Below are 15,475 nucleotides of genomic sequence, written 5' to 3' on the forward strand. Positions count from 1 at the left end.
GATCGAAGCACATTACCAACAAGTGATGAAGGCGATTCAAAACGCAGGTAAACCGAAACAGATATTTGCTGAATAATTCCAATTAGATCGAAATAAAAAATAACACCATGTTAGGATCTGCTAAAAGAGTGTTTGCGAACAACTAAACAACTAGAAACTAATACAGATCGACACAATCATATCCCTCTTTAACATGAAAAATAGTTTTTAAATAAAAACATATATATATATATATATATATATATGTTAAGATATTCACAGTAGACTTTTTCTCCAGAAAAAGTAATAAGCAAATGTCTATCGACTTCGCTCTCAATGTCCCTTAATACTTTTTCAAGCATTAAACATTATCGCACATTAAACTTTTTCGGACATTAAACTTTTTCGGACATTAAACTTTTTCGGACATTACGATTTTCAAAGTTTACAACTTGTGCACAATAATATAGCAATTCTATACAATTATTGCTGGGTTTCCTCTGAAGAATAAGGAAATCATTTTATAAGCTGTATTCCTTGTTTTGAACAAAAAATATATATTTTAATTTCCCTTATATATATATATATATATATATATATATATATATATATATATATATATATATATATAAGGGGAATTATAGATCTCTAGATGTAAAAGATCTTTCTACTCCAGTAGTTTCTTCCCCAGAACCGCTAGACTCTGGAATTCCATTCCAGGTCCCTGTTCCCCAACTGTACTGACATGCAGAAGTTCAAGTATAACGTGAACCGACAGCTTGCTGCCCAAATCCCAACATAGTACCCAAATAGTTGTTGCCCTGATAGTAGCTCCCTACACCAAAGTGGCAATGTGCCTTGTTGGGGATGAAAATGTAATTTAAAAAAAGTTTAATACTTCCGTTTTCCATGCATGTTGCTATAGAAATTATTAAATCATAGTAGATGGCGTATGACTTATTTCCAATTGTTCTTTCTTGTATATGTTATATGTTATATGCTATGTGTTATATGTTATATGTTATATGTTACATATTATATGTTATATGCTATGTGTTATGTGTTATGTGTTATATGTTATATTTTATATGTTATGTGTTATATGTTATATGTTATATGTTATATGTTATGTGTTATATGTTACGGATTGTCCATTTTATTGTATTGTCTTGCATAGTACAACTGGACCCCAGGTGGCTCACACAGTCTACTTCTGTGTGGTAGACACTACACTTGTTATTGCAGACCACTCATATATTTGAAAGCATTGGTTTTTAAGTCTTGATCTTGGGCAACCTTAACAATCCTCTCTTGATGATAGGGGAGCGATCCTCTTTTTAGGCAATTTATAGCGCCCTCCTTATCTATATGGTCCTGAGAAAATTCACTCAGAAAATACTTGACACGTTGTTAGTTAGCCCATTCTTCCAGTATTTTTTGTTGTTTTTTGCAATAAAACGCCATGGTGTATTTTTGATAACTCTTTTCGGCTATTTCTGTAGCAGACATTTTTTTATTCTGCCTCGCTTGTAAGACAATCTTGTCCAAAATGAATGGCTAGCTTCGTCATGGAGATTGTTCTGTTGGCTCTTGATTCGAGTTGTTGATGTACAATTTTGAGGTTTGGTTTGCGAAGCTTATCGGATATTGAGCAGTGCTCAAAATAGTGGAACGATGTTAATGGTCTCAGAGTTATATTTCCTGCTTCTCTTGGCAGATACAGCCTAGCCAGACACTGGTTTATGTGTGTTATTTTGTACATTGTTAACATTTTCCACGGTTTAGTGTTTAAGCTTTTTATGTCCCTTTATGGTTAGATAGTGACCACAGGCTAGTTTGTTATTAGCAGTTTTTACCTTGTTTTGTTTGTAAGTTCTGTTTTATCCTTACATCACGTATATAGTCACTGCCAATTTTTTTTTTATCTCATATTGGCATATCTTATAATTTTCCTAATGTCTGTCTGTGGGTGTGTGTGTGACGCGGTTTATCTCAGCCTACAGAAAATCCACCCAGGCAAGTAAGGTACCGAAATGAAGCTTATGACCCAGCGGATGATTTAGTGATATTTATATCAATGTTTGGTGACTGGAAATGCAAAAATAAATGCAAAAATACAAAAAATAACGATTTATTAAACAACGTTTAATTTACTGGATATTTTCCGGTATTCACCGGAAGTTATTATCTCCCTTAGTAAGTTCAATTTAATGTGTGTGTGACGCGGTTTATCTCAACCTACCGGCAACCCATCCAGGCAAGTAAGGTACCGAAATAAAGCTTATGACCCAGCGGATGTTTTACTGATATTTATATCCATGTTTGTGTATGGAAATGCAACAAAAAAAAATGCAAAAAAGTAATGATTTAGCAAACAACGTTTATTTACTGGATAATTTTCCGGTACAAGGACCCATATTTGCCCACCTGGGCAAACTTGGGTACTTGTTAACTTAAATTGCTCTATTCTATTCACAGGTATTTGTATTTTTCTTGCTCTTCTGGATCCTTGATATTGGTATCTCAATCAAGCTGTATGTTTTCCATTTGGATTTATTAGTTTTATAAGTATGTATGCATATATAATTATTAGTTTTATAAGTATGTATGCATATATATTTATTAGTTTTATAAGTATGTATGCATATATATTTATTAGTTTTATAAGTATGTATGAATATATATTTATTAGTTTTATAAGTATGTATGAATATATATTTATTAGTTTTATAAGTATGTATGAATATATATTTATTAGTTTTATAAGTATGTATGAATATATATTTATTAGTTTTATAAGTATGTATGAATATATATTTATTAGTTTTATAAGTATGTATGCATATATATTTATTAGTTTTATAAGTATGTATGCATATATATTTATTAGTTTTATAAGTATGTATGAATATATATTTATTAGTTTTATAAGTATGTATGAATATATATTTATTAGTTTTTTAAGTATGTATGAATATAAATTTATTAGTTTTATAAGTATGTATGCATATATATTTATTAGTTTTATAAGTATGTATGAATATATATTTATTAGTTTTATAAGTATGTATGAATATATATTTATTAGTTTTATAAGTATGTATGAATATATATTTATTAGTTTTTTAAGTATGTATGCATATATATTTATTAGTTTAATAAGTATGTATGCATATATATTTATTAGTTTAATAAGTATGTATGCATATATATTTATTAGTTTTATAAGTATGTATGAATATATATTTATTAGTTTTATAAGTATGTATGCATATATATTTATTAGATTTATAAGTATGTATGAATATATATTTATTAGTTTTTTAAGTATGTATGCATATATATTTATTAGTTTTTTAAGTATGTATGCATATATATTTATTAGATTTATAAGTATGTATGCATATATATTTATTAGTTTTTTAAGTATGTATGCATATATATTTATTAGTTTTATATGTATGCATATATATTTATAAGTTTTTTAAGTATGTATGCATATATATTTATTAGTTTTATAAGTATGTATGCATATATATTTATTAGTTTTATAAGTATGTATGAATATATATTTATTAGTTTTTTAAGTATGTATGAATATATATTTATTAGTTTAATAAGTATGTATGCATATATATTTATTAGTTTAATAAGTATGTATGCATATATATTTATTAGTTTTATAAGTATGTATGAATATATATTTATTAGTTTTATAAGTATGTATGCATATATATTTATTAGATTTATAAGTATGTATGCATATATATTTATTAGTTTTTTAAGTATGTATGCATATATATTTATTAGTTTTATATGTATGCATATATATTTATAAGTTTTTTAAGTATGTATGCATATATATTTATTAGTTTTATAAGTATGTATGCATATATATTTATTAGTTTTATAAGTATGTATGAATATATATTTATTAGTTTTTTAAGTATGTATGAATATATATTTATTAGTTTTATAAGTATGCATGAATATATATTTATTAGTTTTATAAGTATGTATGCATATATATTTATTAGTTTTATAAGTATGTATGCATATATATTTATTAGTTTTATAAGTATGTATGCATATATATTTATTAGTTTTATAAGTATGCATGAATATATATTTATTAGTTTTATAAGTATGTATGAATATATATTTATTAGTTTTATAAGTATGTATGCATATATATTTATTAGTTTTATAAGTATGCATGAATATATATTTATTAGTTTTATAAGTATGTATGAATATATATTTATTAGTTTTATAAGTATGTATGCATATATATTTATTAGTTTTATAAGTATGTATGAATATATATTTATTAGTTTTATAAGTATGTATGAATATATATTTATTAGTTTTATAAGTATGTATGCATATATATTTATTAGTTTTATAAGTATGCATGAATATATATTTATTAGTTTTATAAGTATGTATGAATATATATTTATTAGTTTTATAAGTATGTATGCATATATATTTATTAGTTTTATAAGTATGCATGAATATATATTTATTAGTTTTATAAGTATGTATGAATATATATTTATTAGTTTTATAAGTATGTATGCATATATATTTATTAGTTTTATAAGTATGTATGAATATATATTTATTAGTTTTATATGTATGCATATATATTTATTAGTTTTATAAGTATGTATGAATATATATTTATTAGTTTTATAAGTATGTATGAATATATATTTATTAGTTTTATAAGTATGTATGAATATATATTTATTAGTTTTATAAGTATGTATGAATATATATTTATTAGTTTTATAAGTATGTATGCATATATATTTATTAGTTTTTTAAGTATGTATGCATATATATTCATTAGTTTTATAAGTATGTATGCATATATATTTATTAGTTTTATAAGTATGTATGAATATATATTTATTAGTTTTATAAGTATGTATGAATATATATTTATTAGTTTTATAAGTATGTATGAATATATATTTATTAGTTTTATAAGTATGTATGCATATATATTTATTAGTTTTATAAGTATGTATGAATATATATTTATTAGTTTTATATGTATGCATATATATTTATAAGTTTTTTAAGTATGTATGCATATATATTTATTAGTTTTATAAGTATGTATGCATATATATTTATTAGTTTTATAAGTATGTATGCATATATATTTATTAGTTATATAAGTATGTATGAATATATATTTATTAGTTTTATATGTATACATATATATTTATTAGTTTTATAAGTATGTATGAATATATATTTATTAGTTTTATAAGTATGTATGAATATATATTTATTAGTTTTATAAGTATGTATGAATATATATTTATTAGTTTTATAACATGTATGAATATATATTTATTAGCTTTATAAGTATGTATGCATATATATTTATTAGTTTTATAAGTATGTATGCATATATATTTATTAGTTTTATAAGTATGTATGCGTATATATGTTTGGTTTGCACAAGCATGCGAATATTTTCTTTCAGTGTGGGATACTATATAATTAATGGTTGGTGTCCAGTTTTTTTTTCATGATCGTTGTCTTTATGTGTGTGTGTGTGCGTGTGTGCAGGCGCGATTTTACGTGTGTTTAGTTTAACGTTTTAGTTTTAATCGCGCATGTGTGTAAGTATAATACATATGTTTTATCTACACAAGCATACAAATATTTATGTTCATATGTATACATCTGTGCTTTGATGCTTGTTTGTGTCTCTTGTATTAGAATTTGTTCAGTGCAGTGTGAATATTGTAACAATTTTTTTCTCTTGTATAAATATGTGCTGTTTCAATGGTGAGTTTATTTGATTTCGAAAGCAAATTTTATATAAAGAATTAATTTTGTTATTATTTTTCATTTTGGGAATATCCCCTCTTGCCTTTTTTTTCTTTTACATTGCTGGATTTTGAATTTTTATTATAGACTTGTTTTGTGGTAATAATGCATAAAATTACTTTAATGTGATATTTTCTCTTTTACACTTTCAGTGTAGAAAGTGTTCGTGTGATAATCTTGTCAGTGTCGTAATATGAATACAATAACTATTTTTTTATGTGAGGGTAAGTTTTGAATTGAGGTAATTTTTTAACATAACAATCTAAACGACGTCTTCCTGACCGGATGTAGCACAATTTCTCTTGCATAAATATGTGCTGTTTGAACGGTGAGTTTATCTGATTGCACAAAACCAATTTAGCTATTAAAGAATTAATTTTGTTATTATTTTTCATTTTGGGAATATCCCCTCTTTCCTTTTTTTTTCTTTGATATTGCTTGATTTTGAATTTTTATGATAGTCTTGTTTTGTCGTAATAATGCATAAAATGATTTTAATATGCTAGTTTCTCTTTTACACTGTCTGTGTAGAAAGTATTCGTGTGATAATCTTGTTAGTGTGCTTCTATGAATACGATAACTATTCTTTTATGTGCGGGCAAGTTTTGAAAGTTTCGGATTTTGAATTGAGGTAATTTTTGAACGAGGAAAAATTTTAAAGTAAGTAGCTCTTTTCCAATTACTCCGAAGTTTTCCTGTTTGTTGCCTTTCGGTATAAAATCTCTAAAAGTAAGTAGTATAGTATAATGTAGCGCGGTATTGTAGAGCTATCCTATAGTCCAACTCAACTATTACTTGCACTATTACAATAACAATAATAATTATAATAGTAAAAAAAAACGTACAAATATGTTCATTTATCCTTCTTTTCTATATTAAAATAGGAACAATTATTTTCTGAGGATTTAGCAAACTCACACGCCACATTCATTATGATCAGATTACTGGCCACTATCTTACGTAGGTTTTGAACATATTTACTGTCGCATTCATCTGTTATAAAAAAAAAACTCTTATATTAATTCCTAGGAGCATAACAATCTGAACTACATCTTCGTTACCAGATGTGGCTAAATTTTTTCTCTCTTAATTATGTTTTTTCACACTCTACCATAAGAAACCGGGAAGTTCTCTACACTTTCCTAAAATTTTAGTCCTTTCTCGTCCGTATTTCGGTCATCTATAATACATTTTACATTCTTTTCTTCGTTTGCGATTCGTGGAATAATGCCCCCCCTTCGAATGTCCCTTCAATCTCACTGGCTGTCCACTTTCGTATCTCGGATTAAAGGAGTACCGGTTTCCGAACGGTCAAAACATAGCAAGATGGTATTTATTTGCTCCCCCACTGAGCAAATTAGGCACAAGGCCGTTTTTAATGTGAGGTAAAAACCAGCTCCCCTAAAAGTAGGCAAAAAGGGGGCACTCTGGTTACCAAAAATAATAATTGTCCCAGTATAGAGGGTTTCCCCTCCATTGACTGGTACAAATTATCTTAAGTGCAGCATCTGCCGGAACAGATGCTACACTTTGATCCCGGCCCGAAGGCCAAGTAAAAAGTGAACAGATGTAGTTCAGATTGTTATGCTCCTAGGAATTAATATAAGAGTTTTTTTTATAACAAAACATCATACAAAACATAGCAAGATAGCGTCATTCAAGCAGCTATACCACATCGATTGAAGAGACACGCTTTTACTTTCTTCTTTTTCTTTTTCTTCTCCGATTTTCGTCTTCTTTGACTACGGATTTTTGTTTTTTGCCGTCTTAATTACGTGTTCTTCGTATTTTTTAAATTATTTTTTTCGCTTTCTTCGCCGTTCCAGTCAGTTTTTTTTCTACACTACGTCAAGAAACACGCTGTTCTTTTTACTGAGCGTCACACCGGTGAATTCCTATTAGATTTTCTGTCATTGTAGTCTTTATGTTTTAGTCTTCATCTCCTTATTCTTATACTTCTTTTTCTACGAAAAACAAATAAACAATTTCTAACAGGATGTTTACGGCACGATATATTATTATATTTTAGTATCAGAAGGGCTAGGGAGAAGAAAAGCAGAGAACGGGGGAATTTCGCCCCATATTATCATTGCCTTGACAGGCGGTCTATGATCACAAAATTGACAAAAACAAAGGAACTAGTGTTAGAGTTATTATATATTTTACAGAAATACAAAAATATTTTAAATTAATTTGTAGTATGTTTTCCATTTATTTGCTTGTACCAATAATAACTAGAAAATAATAATACGTTTAACAAATATGTGCAAATATTGATCAGATTATCACACAGTTTGTAAGAGAAGGGTGCTTCCTAGCAAATTCGGTGCATTTTACCGCGAGTACTTTTGGAACTTTAGTGTGACGAATCAACAGGCATACACAACATAAACACTCAATTGTAATATGGATGCTATTTCTTTCATTTTTGTAGGTGGTGGCAATTTGCTTGTGAGAATGCTTAAAACTGCTTCTATAAGGCGAGCACTGGTTGTCGGTTGTGGATCACAATTATTTGCAGAATTTTCTGGCGTTCATACAATGATGTAAGATATTATTCACTTTTTGTACTCATATACTTATCGAGGTCAAAGGCCACTCGAGTATCATCATCATCATTATCATCATCATATCGTATGAATACAATATTCTATCATTGACATTGACATATTTTTCAAGCGAGCATTCTTTCTAGAAAAAAAGTCGTGTACTTACAGAAGGGACCGCGTAAAGGTTGCCAACAATCGAAGTGGAAGTGATTTTTGTGGAACGAACTGAATTCTAACTTAAAACACTAGGTTCTCAATCCGTGTCATTAACCACTTGACCACCATCACTTGGGGATGAGGATTAATTTTTTAAGTTTTAAGCGACTATGTTGTAATCAGCTATTTTTTATTCCATTTTCATCCAAAATAATAAATATTAGAGTAGAAGGTCTTCTTACATCTAGAGATCTCTACTGTGTATGAATGGGATTTTGCTGATTGTCGGGTTTGTAGGGGCATTTACGTCAAGGGTGTACAAGAGCTTCTAGCTCGTCAGAGCATCCACCATTTAAATACTTAATAAGAGGGATGCAACATTAAAGCTTGGGTGACAGTTCAGGACCTATCAGGTTGGCGACGCTCTTTTGAACCCTGTTCAGGAGCGAGAGACTGGTGGCAGATGCACCAGCCCAAATGTAACCGCAATACTCCATATACGGGAGAATGGTAGCTTTGTAGAGGTATAGGATACTTTCAGGCGTAAGTAATTTCTATCACGGTAGAGAGAGCCCACCTTCCTCGCAGCAGTCCTGACAATGCCCCTAATGCATCTGTTCCAACTCATATTCCCTGTGAACGGTAAGTCAAGGAATTTAGAAGAAGTACTTCCAGGTAATATATCTTTAGAAATAGCTATTGGTCGTTGAGAAGGTTCTTGTAATTATAGGAGGAAACAAGCTTCGTCTTGGCAGCATTGAATGTGACCATCTATTTTTGTCCCCATTCCACTACAGATTGGTATTCTTCCTCTAGTGTTTCTGTCATTTCCTTTGTACTGTAGTGTTGTGTTATACGGACGAGTCTTGGAAAAATCTGTTCAAGGAGGTCTCATTTAGGTCTAGTTACACAGACGATGAAAGGGAGATTATTTAGAGTAGTGGTAGAGAATTTACAAATAGTGATGACCATAACGATATCTGTTAGGTACGAAATTAATCCACCCTATTCGTAACTAAATAGACTATTCCAGACGCTGTGCAAGGGCTTGATTACGACAAGTTTACACGAAGGTTCTCCGCAGCTTTAATTGCGTAAAAACTTTATCTGACCTCGACAATCAGCCCGGCAGAAACTGAAGAGCATATGATTATTTTGTTGTTTGTTGAAATTGTCGCCAGGTGCACACTTTTGTCAACATGATTTCTCGGTAAGAACGGCTTAGATATGACCATTCGTTTGGGATGAACAAAAGTATTAAAAACATGTAAAGTCTTTATAAGGCTCTATAAGCTTCCTATAATTAAAGTATTATAGTTATTAATCATAGTGTCATTATCATTAGAATCAGTATAATTTTACTCACTCGGATTTCTAGAGACTCTTCATGTATAAAATAATGTCATTGTTAAGTTTTATACAGATGCTTAATTTATTTTTTTTTTATTTAATGTCTAGATACTACAGCAGTGTGATCATTCAAATGTCTGGCATTGGTGACGTAACATCCGCCACGTTGGATACTGGCCTTGTTAATTTCGTTACCCTTATGCTTTCATTTCTCGGAGTGTGGTTGATGCACCGTGTCAATAGGAGGCCTCTGTTTATTTTTACTATGTTTGGTAAGTATTATTTTATTAGTCACGTTGATCATAAAATACGACGGGGGATTTCAGTTCCAGGTAAAATGTGCGATTTCGATTGCTGATCTGATCTTCTTTTTTCTTCTTCGTTTTCTTCTTCTCCTCCTCCTCCTCCTACTACTACTACTACTACTAATAATAATAATAATAATAATAATAATTATTATTATTATTATTATTATTATTATTATTATTATTATTATTTACTTACTTAATTACTCACTAGGAGTAATCACACAATCTGTCATCAAAGATTTCACTTTTAAGAAAAATTAATAGTATTCCCTAAAGTCTGAGTGACAAACAGTCTACCCAGATATTTGAAAGTATCGTCTAATCTAAGTGCATCATTGTCGAAAAGAATAAAAGATATTTATATGTCCAATAAATTAAATAAAAACAAAAAGTCACTAAATCGCGGCGTAATCGCGAGAAAACAAAATTCTGTGAAGCCGTTAGAAATGGTTTGTTTAGGTTTTAATATGCGGAATCTTTTTCAATTAAAATCTATTGAGAAATACATGTTTTTAGCGAGAAATATATTGGGTAGTAAATGACTCGTTTTCGGGCTTGTTAATGTAAATTGCGGAACGCCGTAATCCGAATTGGAAAAAACGAAACGAGACACCGCTTTCTAGAATAATGAAGAAAGTGTTCGTTTCGCTTTTCGGTGGATTTGTGTAGCCATTAAAAAGTTTAGAAAAGAATTTCGAAGAATTAAATTAAGAGAAGGAATGGAAATTTATCTATGTTTTATTTTAAATTACTAGAATGATTAATAGAAATAAAATACCAATTAGTTAATTTTGTGCGAGAAAGCACATCACGTGACAAATTATTCTTTAATAGTGTAGATTTTATTCAGAAGAGGAGAACTGAATAAAATAGAAATATCTAAGATGTATGGGAGGCCATTTTTATTTTTCTGATTTTTGTAGCGAATGTTTTTTTTCCAATTTTAGTCAAGTCGACGGTATCTTAGACCGGTGAGTATAGAAATAAGTGTATCTTATTTTTTAAATCTCGCTGTTGGTGTAAGAGTAGTGTGTTATATTGCTGGGAAATTACGTTAGAATTTTTCAAAAGTAAGTTTCTATCTGTATTAGAAGACATTATACAGAAAAAAATCCCTTATATATTTAATGATCCTCGTATATTTATTTATATATTTATATTTATATATTTACATTTATTTCTTATAATGGAAGAGTAAAAGTAGACGTTAGAGTTTTAATGGAAGAGTAAAAGTAGATGTTAGAGTTTTAATGGAAGAGTAAAAGTAGATGTTAGAGTTTTAATGGAAGAGTAAAAGTAGATGTTAGGGTTTTAATGGAAGAGTAAAAGTAGATGTTATAGTTTTAATGGAAGAGTAAAAGTAGATGTTAGAGTTTTAATGGAAGAGTAAAAGTAGATGTTAGAGTTTTAATGGAAGAGTAAAAGTAGATGTTAGAGTTTTAATGGAAGAGTAAAAGTAGATGTTAGAGTTTTAATGGAAGAGTAAAAGTAGATGTTATAGTTTTAATGGAAGAGTAAAAGTAGATGTTAGAGTTTTAATGGAAGAGTAAAAGTAGATGTTAGAGTTTTAATGGAAGAGTAAAAGTAGATGTTAGAGTTTTAATGGAAGAGTAAAAGTAGATGTTAGAGTTTTAATGGAAGGGTAAAAGTAGATGTTATAGTTTTAATGGAAGAGTAAAAGTAGATGTTAGAGTTTTAATGGAAGAGTAAAAGTAGATGTTAGAGTTTTAAGGGAAGAGTAAAAGTAGATGTTATAGTTTTAATGGAAGAGTAAAAGTAGATGTTATATTTTTAATGGAAGAGTAAAAGTAGATGTTAGAGTTTTAATGGAAGAGTAAAAGTAGATGTTATAGTTTTAATGGAAGAGTAAAATTAGATGTTAGAGTTTTAATGGAAGAGTAAAAGTAGATGTTATAGTTTTAATGGAAGGGTAAAAGTAGATGTTATAGTTTAAATGGAAGAGTAAAAGTAGATGTTATAGTTTTAATGGAAGAGTAAAAGTAGATGTTATAGTTTTAATGAAAGAGTAAAAGTAGATGTTATATTTTTAATGGAAGAGTAAAAGTAGATGTTATAGTTTTAATGGAAGAGTAAAAGTAGATGTTAGAGTTTTAATGGAAGAGTAAAAGTAGATGTTATAGTTTTAATGGAAGAGTAAAAGTAGATGTTAGAGTTTTAATGGAAGAGTAAAAGTAGATGTTAGAGTTTTAATGGAAGAGAAAAAGTAGATGTTAGAGTTTTAATGGAAGAGTAAAAGTAGATGTTAGAGTTTTAATGGAAGAGTAAAAGTAGATGTTAGAGTTTTAATGGAAGAGTAAAAGTAGATGTTAGAGTTTTAATGGAAGAGTAAAAGTAGATGTTAGAGTTTTAATGGAAGAGTAAAAGTAGAAGTTATAGTTTTAATGGAAGAGTAAAAGTAGATGTTAGGGTTTTAATGGAAGAGTAAAAGTAGATGTTATAGTTTTAATGGAAGAGTAAAAGTAGATGTTAGAGTTTTAATGGAAGAGTAAAAGTAGATGTTAGAGCTTTAATGGAAGAGTAAAAGTAGATGTTAGAGTTTTAATGGAAGAGTAAAAGTAGATGTTAGAGTTTTAAAAATGTTTAGATTCATTACTAAAAAATTTATTTAAGAAATTTAATCATTTCTACTTTGAGCAGTGACGATTACGCGATTGTCTCATTTTTCCTAACATCGGGACGTATTATTTATTTCTGCGGCAGAAAGGGGTCCGCACGGACACTATAAGAAACTATTTCAACGCTGATCTTCATTGGGTCATTTTCTCATTCAGAATCACTGGACCTTGGAATAGGCTTCCAAAAGAGGTAACAAGGCAACAATTTAAGGCGAATTTTGACATTGATGGGCTACTGTATCCTCTTCTGTGTAAATTTCTACCAACTTTTTTCCTACATTGTAGCTGTTTTGTATTTTTTGCAAAATAAATTAAACTGTTTGAAAATTAAGTACCAGTGGAAAGTGAAGGTCCAAGACGACTGGGAGCAATGCCGAAGTAAGCGGATAGCATATAAAGCGCCTAGAATTCACAAATGGTCGGCCATCTGGTAGTATCCAGGATCAACGTTGCATGCCGTACATAATCGATAATATCTATAGATTTTTTTATTTCAAATTTATTGCAACTTTGATTTCTACGTCTGGAGAACACTTGTGCTTATTGTAGGTATCGTTTATTATAAACGACCCATAAGCTTAAAAAATTACTACTCTTTATAGAAATAATGTCGGACTTACTTTTTAGTACTTAGTTTAGTACATATATTACCTTTTTCACACGTTATAATTGTTTAAGCATTTATTTCAGTCTTGCAAAACTTCCAGCCAAGTTGTTTTCAAATTTTTAACCTTTAGTAATTCATAACACTAAGATTACAGATACTACGTAAAATGTCTAAATACAAACTTACGAAATTATGTTCCACTCAAAATGGTTTATTCCGAAGTTCTCTCTGAAACAAAAGAAGCTATATGATACGTTAAATTAAGCATGGAACAATATTAACTATGTTAATGTATAACCGATCGTAACTAGAACATGCGAATTTAAGACTAAAACATCATCGGCAGCCATGGTCCCCACAAAACAAGGAAATATTATAGACAAAAAAAAAAGTCGACAGTAAGATAACACAAAGAAAAAAACGAACAAGGAAAATCATCGACTGAAATATCATTTTCTTTTCTTTGTTTTTTTTTTTGTTTTTTTTTTGTTTTCTTGCAAGTTTCCATTCTCGGCGGGTTTTTTTTTGTATGTGTGTGTGTGTGTGTGTGTGTGTGTGTGTGTGTGTGTGTGTGTGTGTGTGTGTGTGTGTGTGTGTTTTCGCCCCTCTTTCACGACTCTATTTTTCCGTGGTAACGGTTAATTTTCTTTCTTTTTCTCTTCATGTTGGCCCTTTTATGTGAGAAGTCGTGGTAACGCCACCAAAATAAATATATGTAACGTGGCCGTTACGCTTGTCACATAAACAAACAAACAAAACAAATACAAATGCATCTTGGACAGCATTTTTTCCTTTTTGAACGAAACTTTTTTTTATTACAGTTGTTTTCAGCATCACTTATGCAGTCTCTCGTTGCCACATGCTTGTTTTTTCCCTGGCAGCATTCCTCTGTTTTCCCACCGGACATCAGCCGCAACCAGCCATTTCTACGCTTTACACGTTCATTCTCTTCTTTCCTCCTCACACCAGAATTTCTCGCCTGCAACTTCACACGTTCGTTTTCGTCGTCGTCCCCTTTGTTTCTCCCATTAGCACGTGCTGTATGTCACTCCTTTTCTTTCCTTCCTCTACTCGCGTCCATCTCCTAATTTGCATATGCGCGTTTTTCCGCTGCTGCTGCTGCTGCTGTTGCTACAGCTAATCTTTTTGCATGCTGATCATTCTTCGTTTCCGCTGATACACGCACTATGTTACAGATCTGTCCGACGAGGCATCTGTCGAGATTAAATTTGAAAATGCATATTCATCGTGAAACATGCCGTTAAAATTCTGTCTGTCAATCGCCAACACATTTAAAATAGAATTTTCACGCTTTTATTATGACACACCACGCCGTTCATCCACTGAATCTCTGGCTGTTAATCATGCATTCATCTGAAATGGTATTTTCATACAAAAAATACGCGTTTTATTAATATTTCAAGATTCGCATTGTCTCTTGTATCCGTCTACATTAAAGTATCGTTTTCAGCCTAATACGCATTTTATTTTTAGATGGGTGTTTGTCTCTTTATCCTTCGACGCTCTATCTATCGATAACGCATACGTTTGTAATAACATTTTAATCGATTAATGCGCAGATTAACTAGTCGCAATTATTTGTTCTACTTTCTTACCTTATTTTCTTGCAGGTTTGTTTGTGAGTGGCTTTTGTTTGGGCACCACATTTCTCTTTGCTAACATATATTCCCCTTCGGTGAACACTTCCAGCATTGCCTTTGACAGCCCCTGTTCCACATACAGGTAAGTAAATATTTACTTTTGCGTCAATATTTTAACACATACATATAATAGCCTATCCTGCCTTGACATAGTACAAAATAGACTTCGTGGCTTAGTGGGGGTGCCCTTTTCTCTTCCCTGTAACCTCTCTTCCACAAAGAGACATTGCCAGCCTGTCTTTGTTTTATCGTTACTTCCATGACAAGTGCTCGTCTGAGCTCCAATCTCTGGTCCCCCTTCGCCAATCTTTCACGAAAAACACCCATCTAGCTGAAACCACTGTCAGTAATTTTCCTCACTCTTTATCTGTGC

At 29.9% G+C, this 15,475-nt stretch overlaps 1 protein-coding gene across 1 annotated transcript in view; it reads left to right on the forward strand.

Annotated features, from left to right (window-relative positions):
• LOC145243780 (proton myo-inositol cotransporter-like) overlaps window positions 1–15,475 on the forward strand; it is an 87,459-nt gene that overhangs the window by 45,069 nt on the left and 26,915 nt on the right. Inside the window, exons 4-7 of the mRNA XM_080106821.1 lie at window positions 1–47; window positions 8,270–8,381; window positions 9,999–10,162; window positions 15,073–15,184. The exon at window positions 1–47 is cut by the window's left edge and continues 165 nt beyond it. Coding sequence (XP_079962947.1) covers window positions 1–47; window positions 8,270–8,381; window positions 9,999–10,162; window positions 15,073–15,184 — 435 coding nt within the window. The remainder of the gene's footprint in view (window positions 48–8,269; window positions 8,382–9,998; window positions 10,163–15,072; window positions 15,185–15,475) is intronic.

This window comes from Euprymna scolopes, chromosome 22 (assembly GCF_053919585.1).
Source record: "Euprymna scolopes isolate OS-2025 chromosome 22, ASM5391958v1, whole genome shotgun sequence".
Taxonomy (NCBI): domain Eukaryota; kingdom Metazoa; phylum Mollusca; class Cephalopoda; order Sepiida; family Sepiolidae; genus Euprymna; species Euprymna scolopes.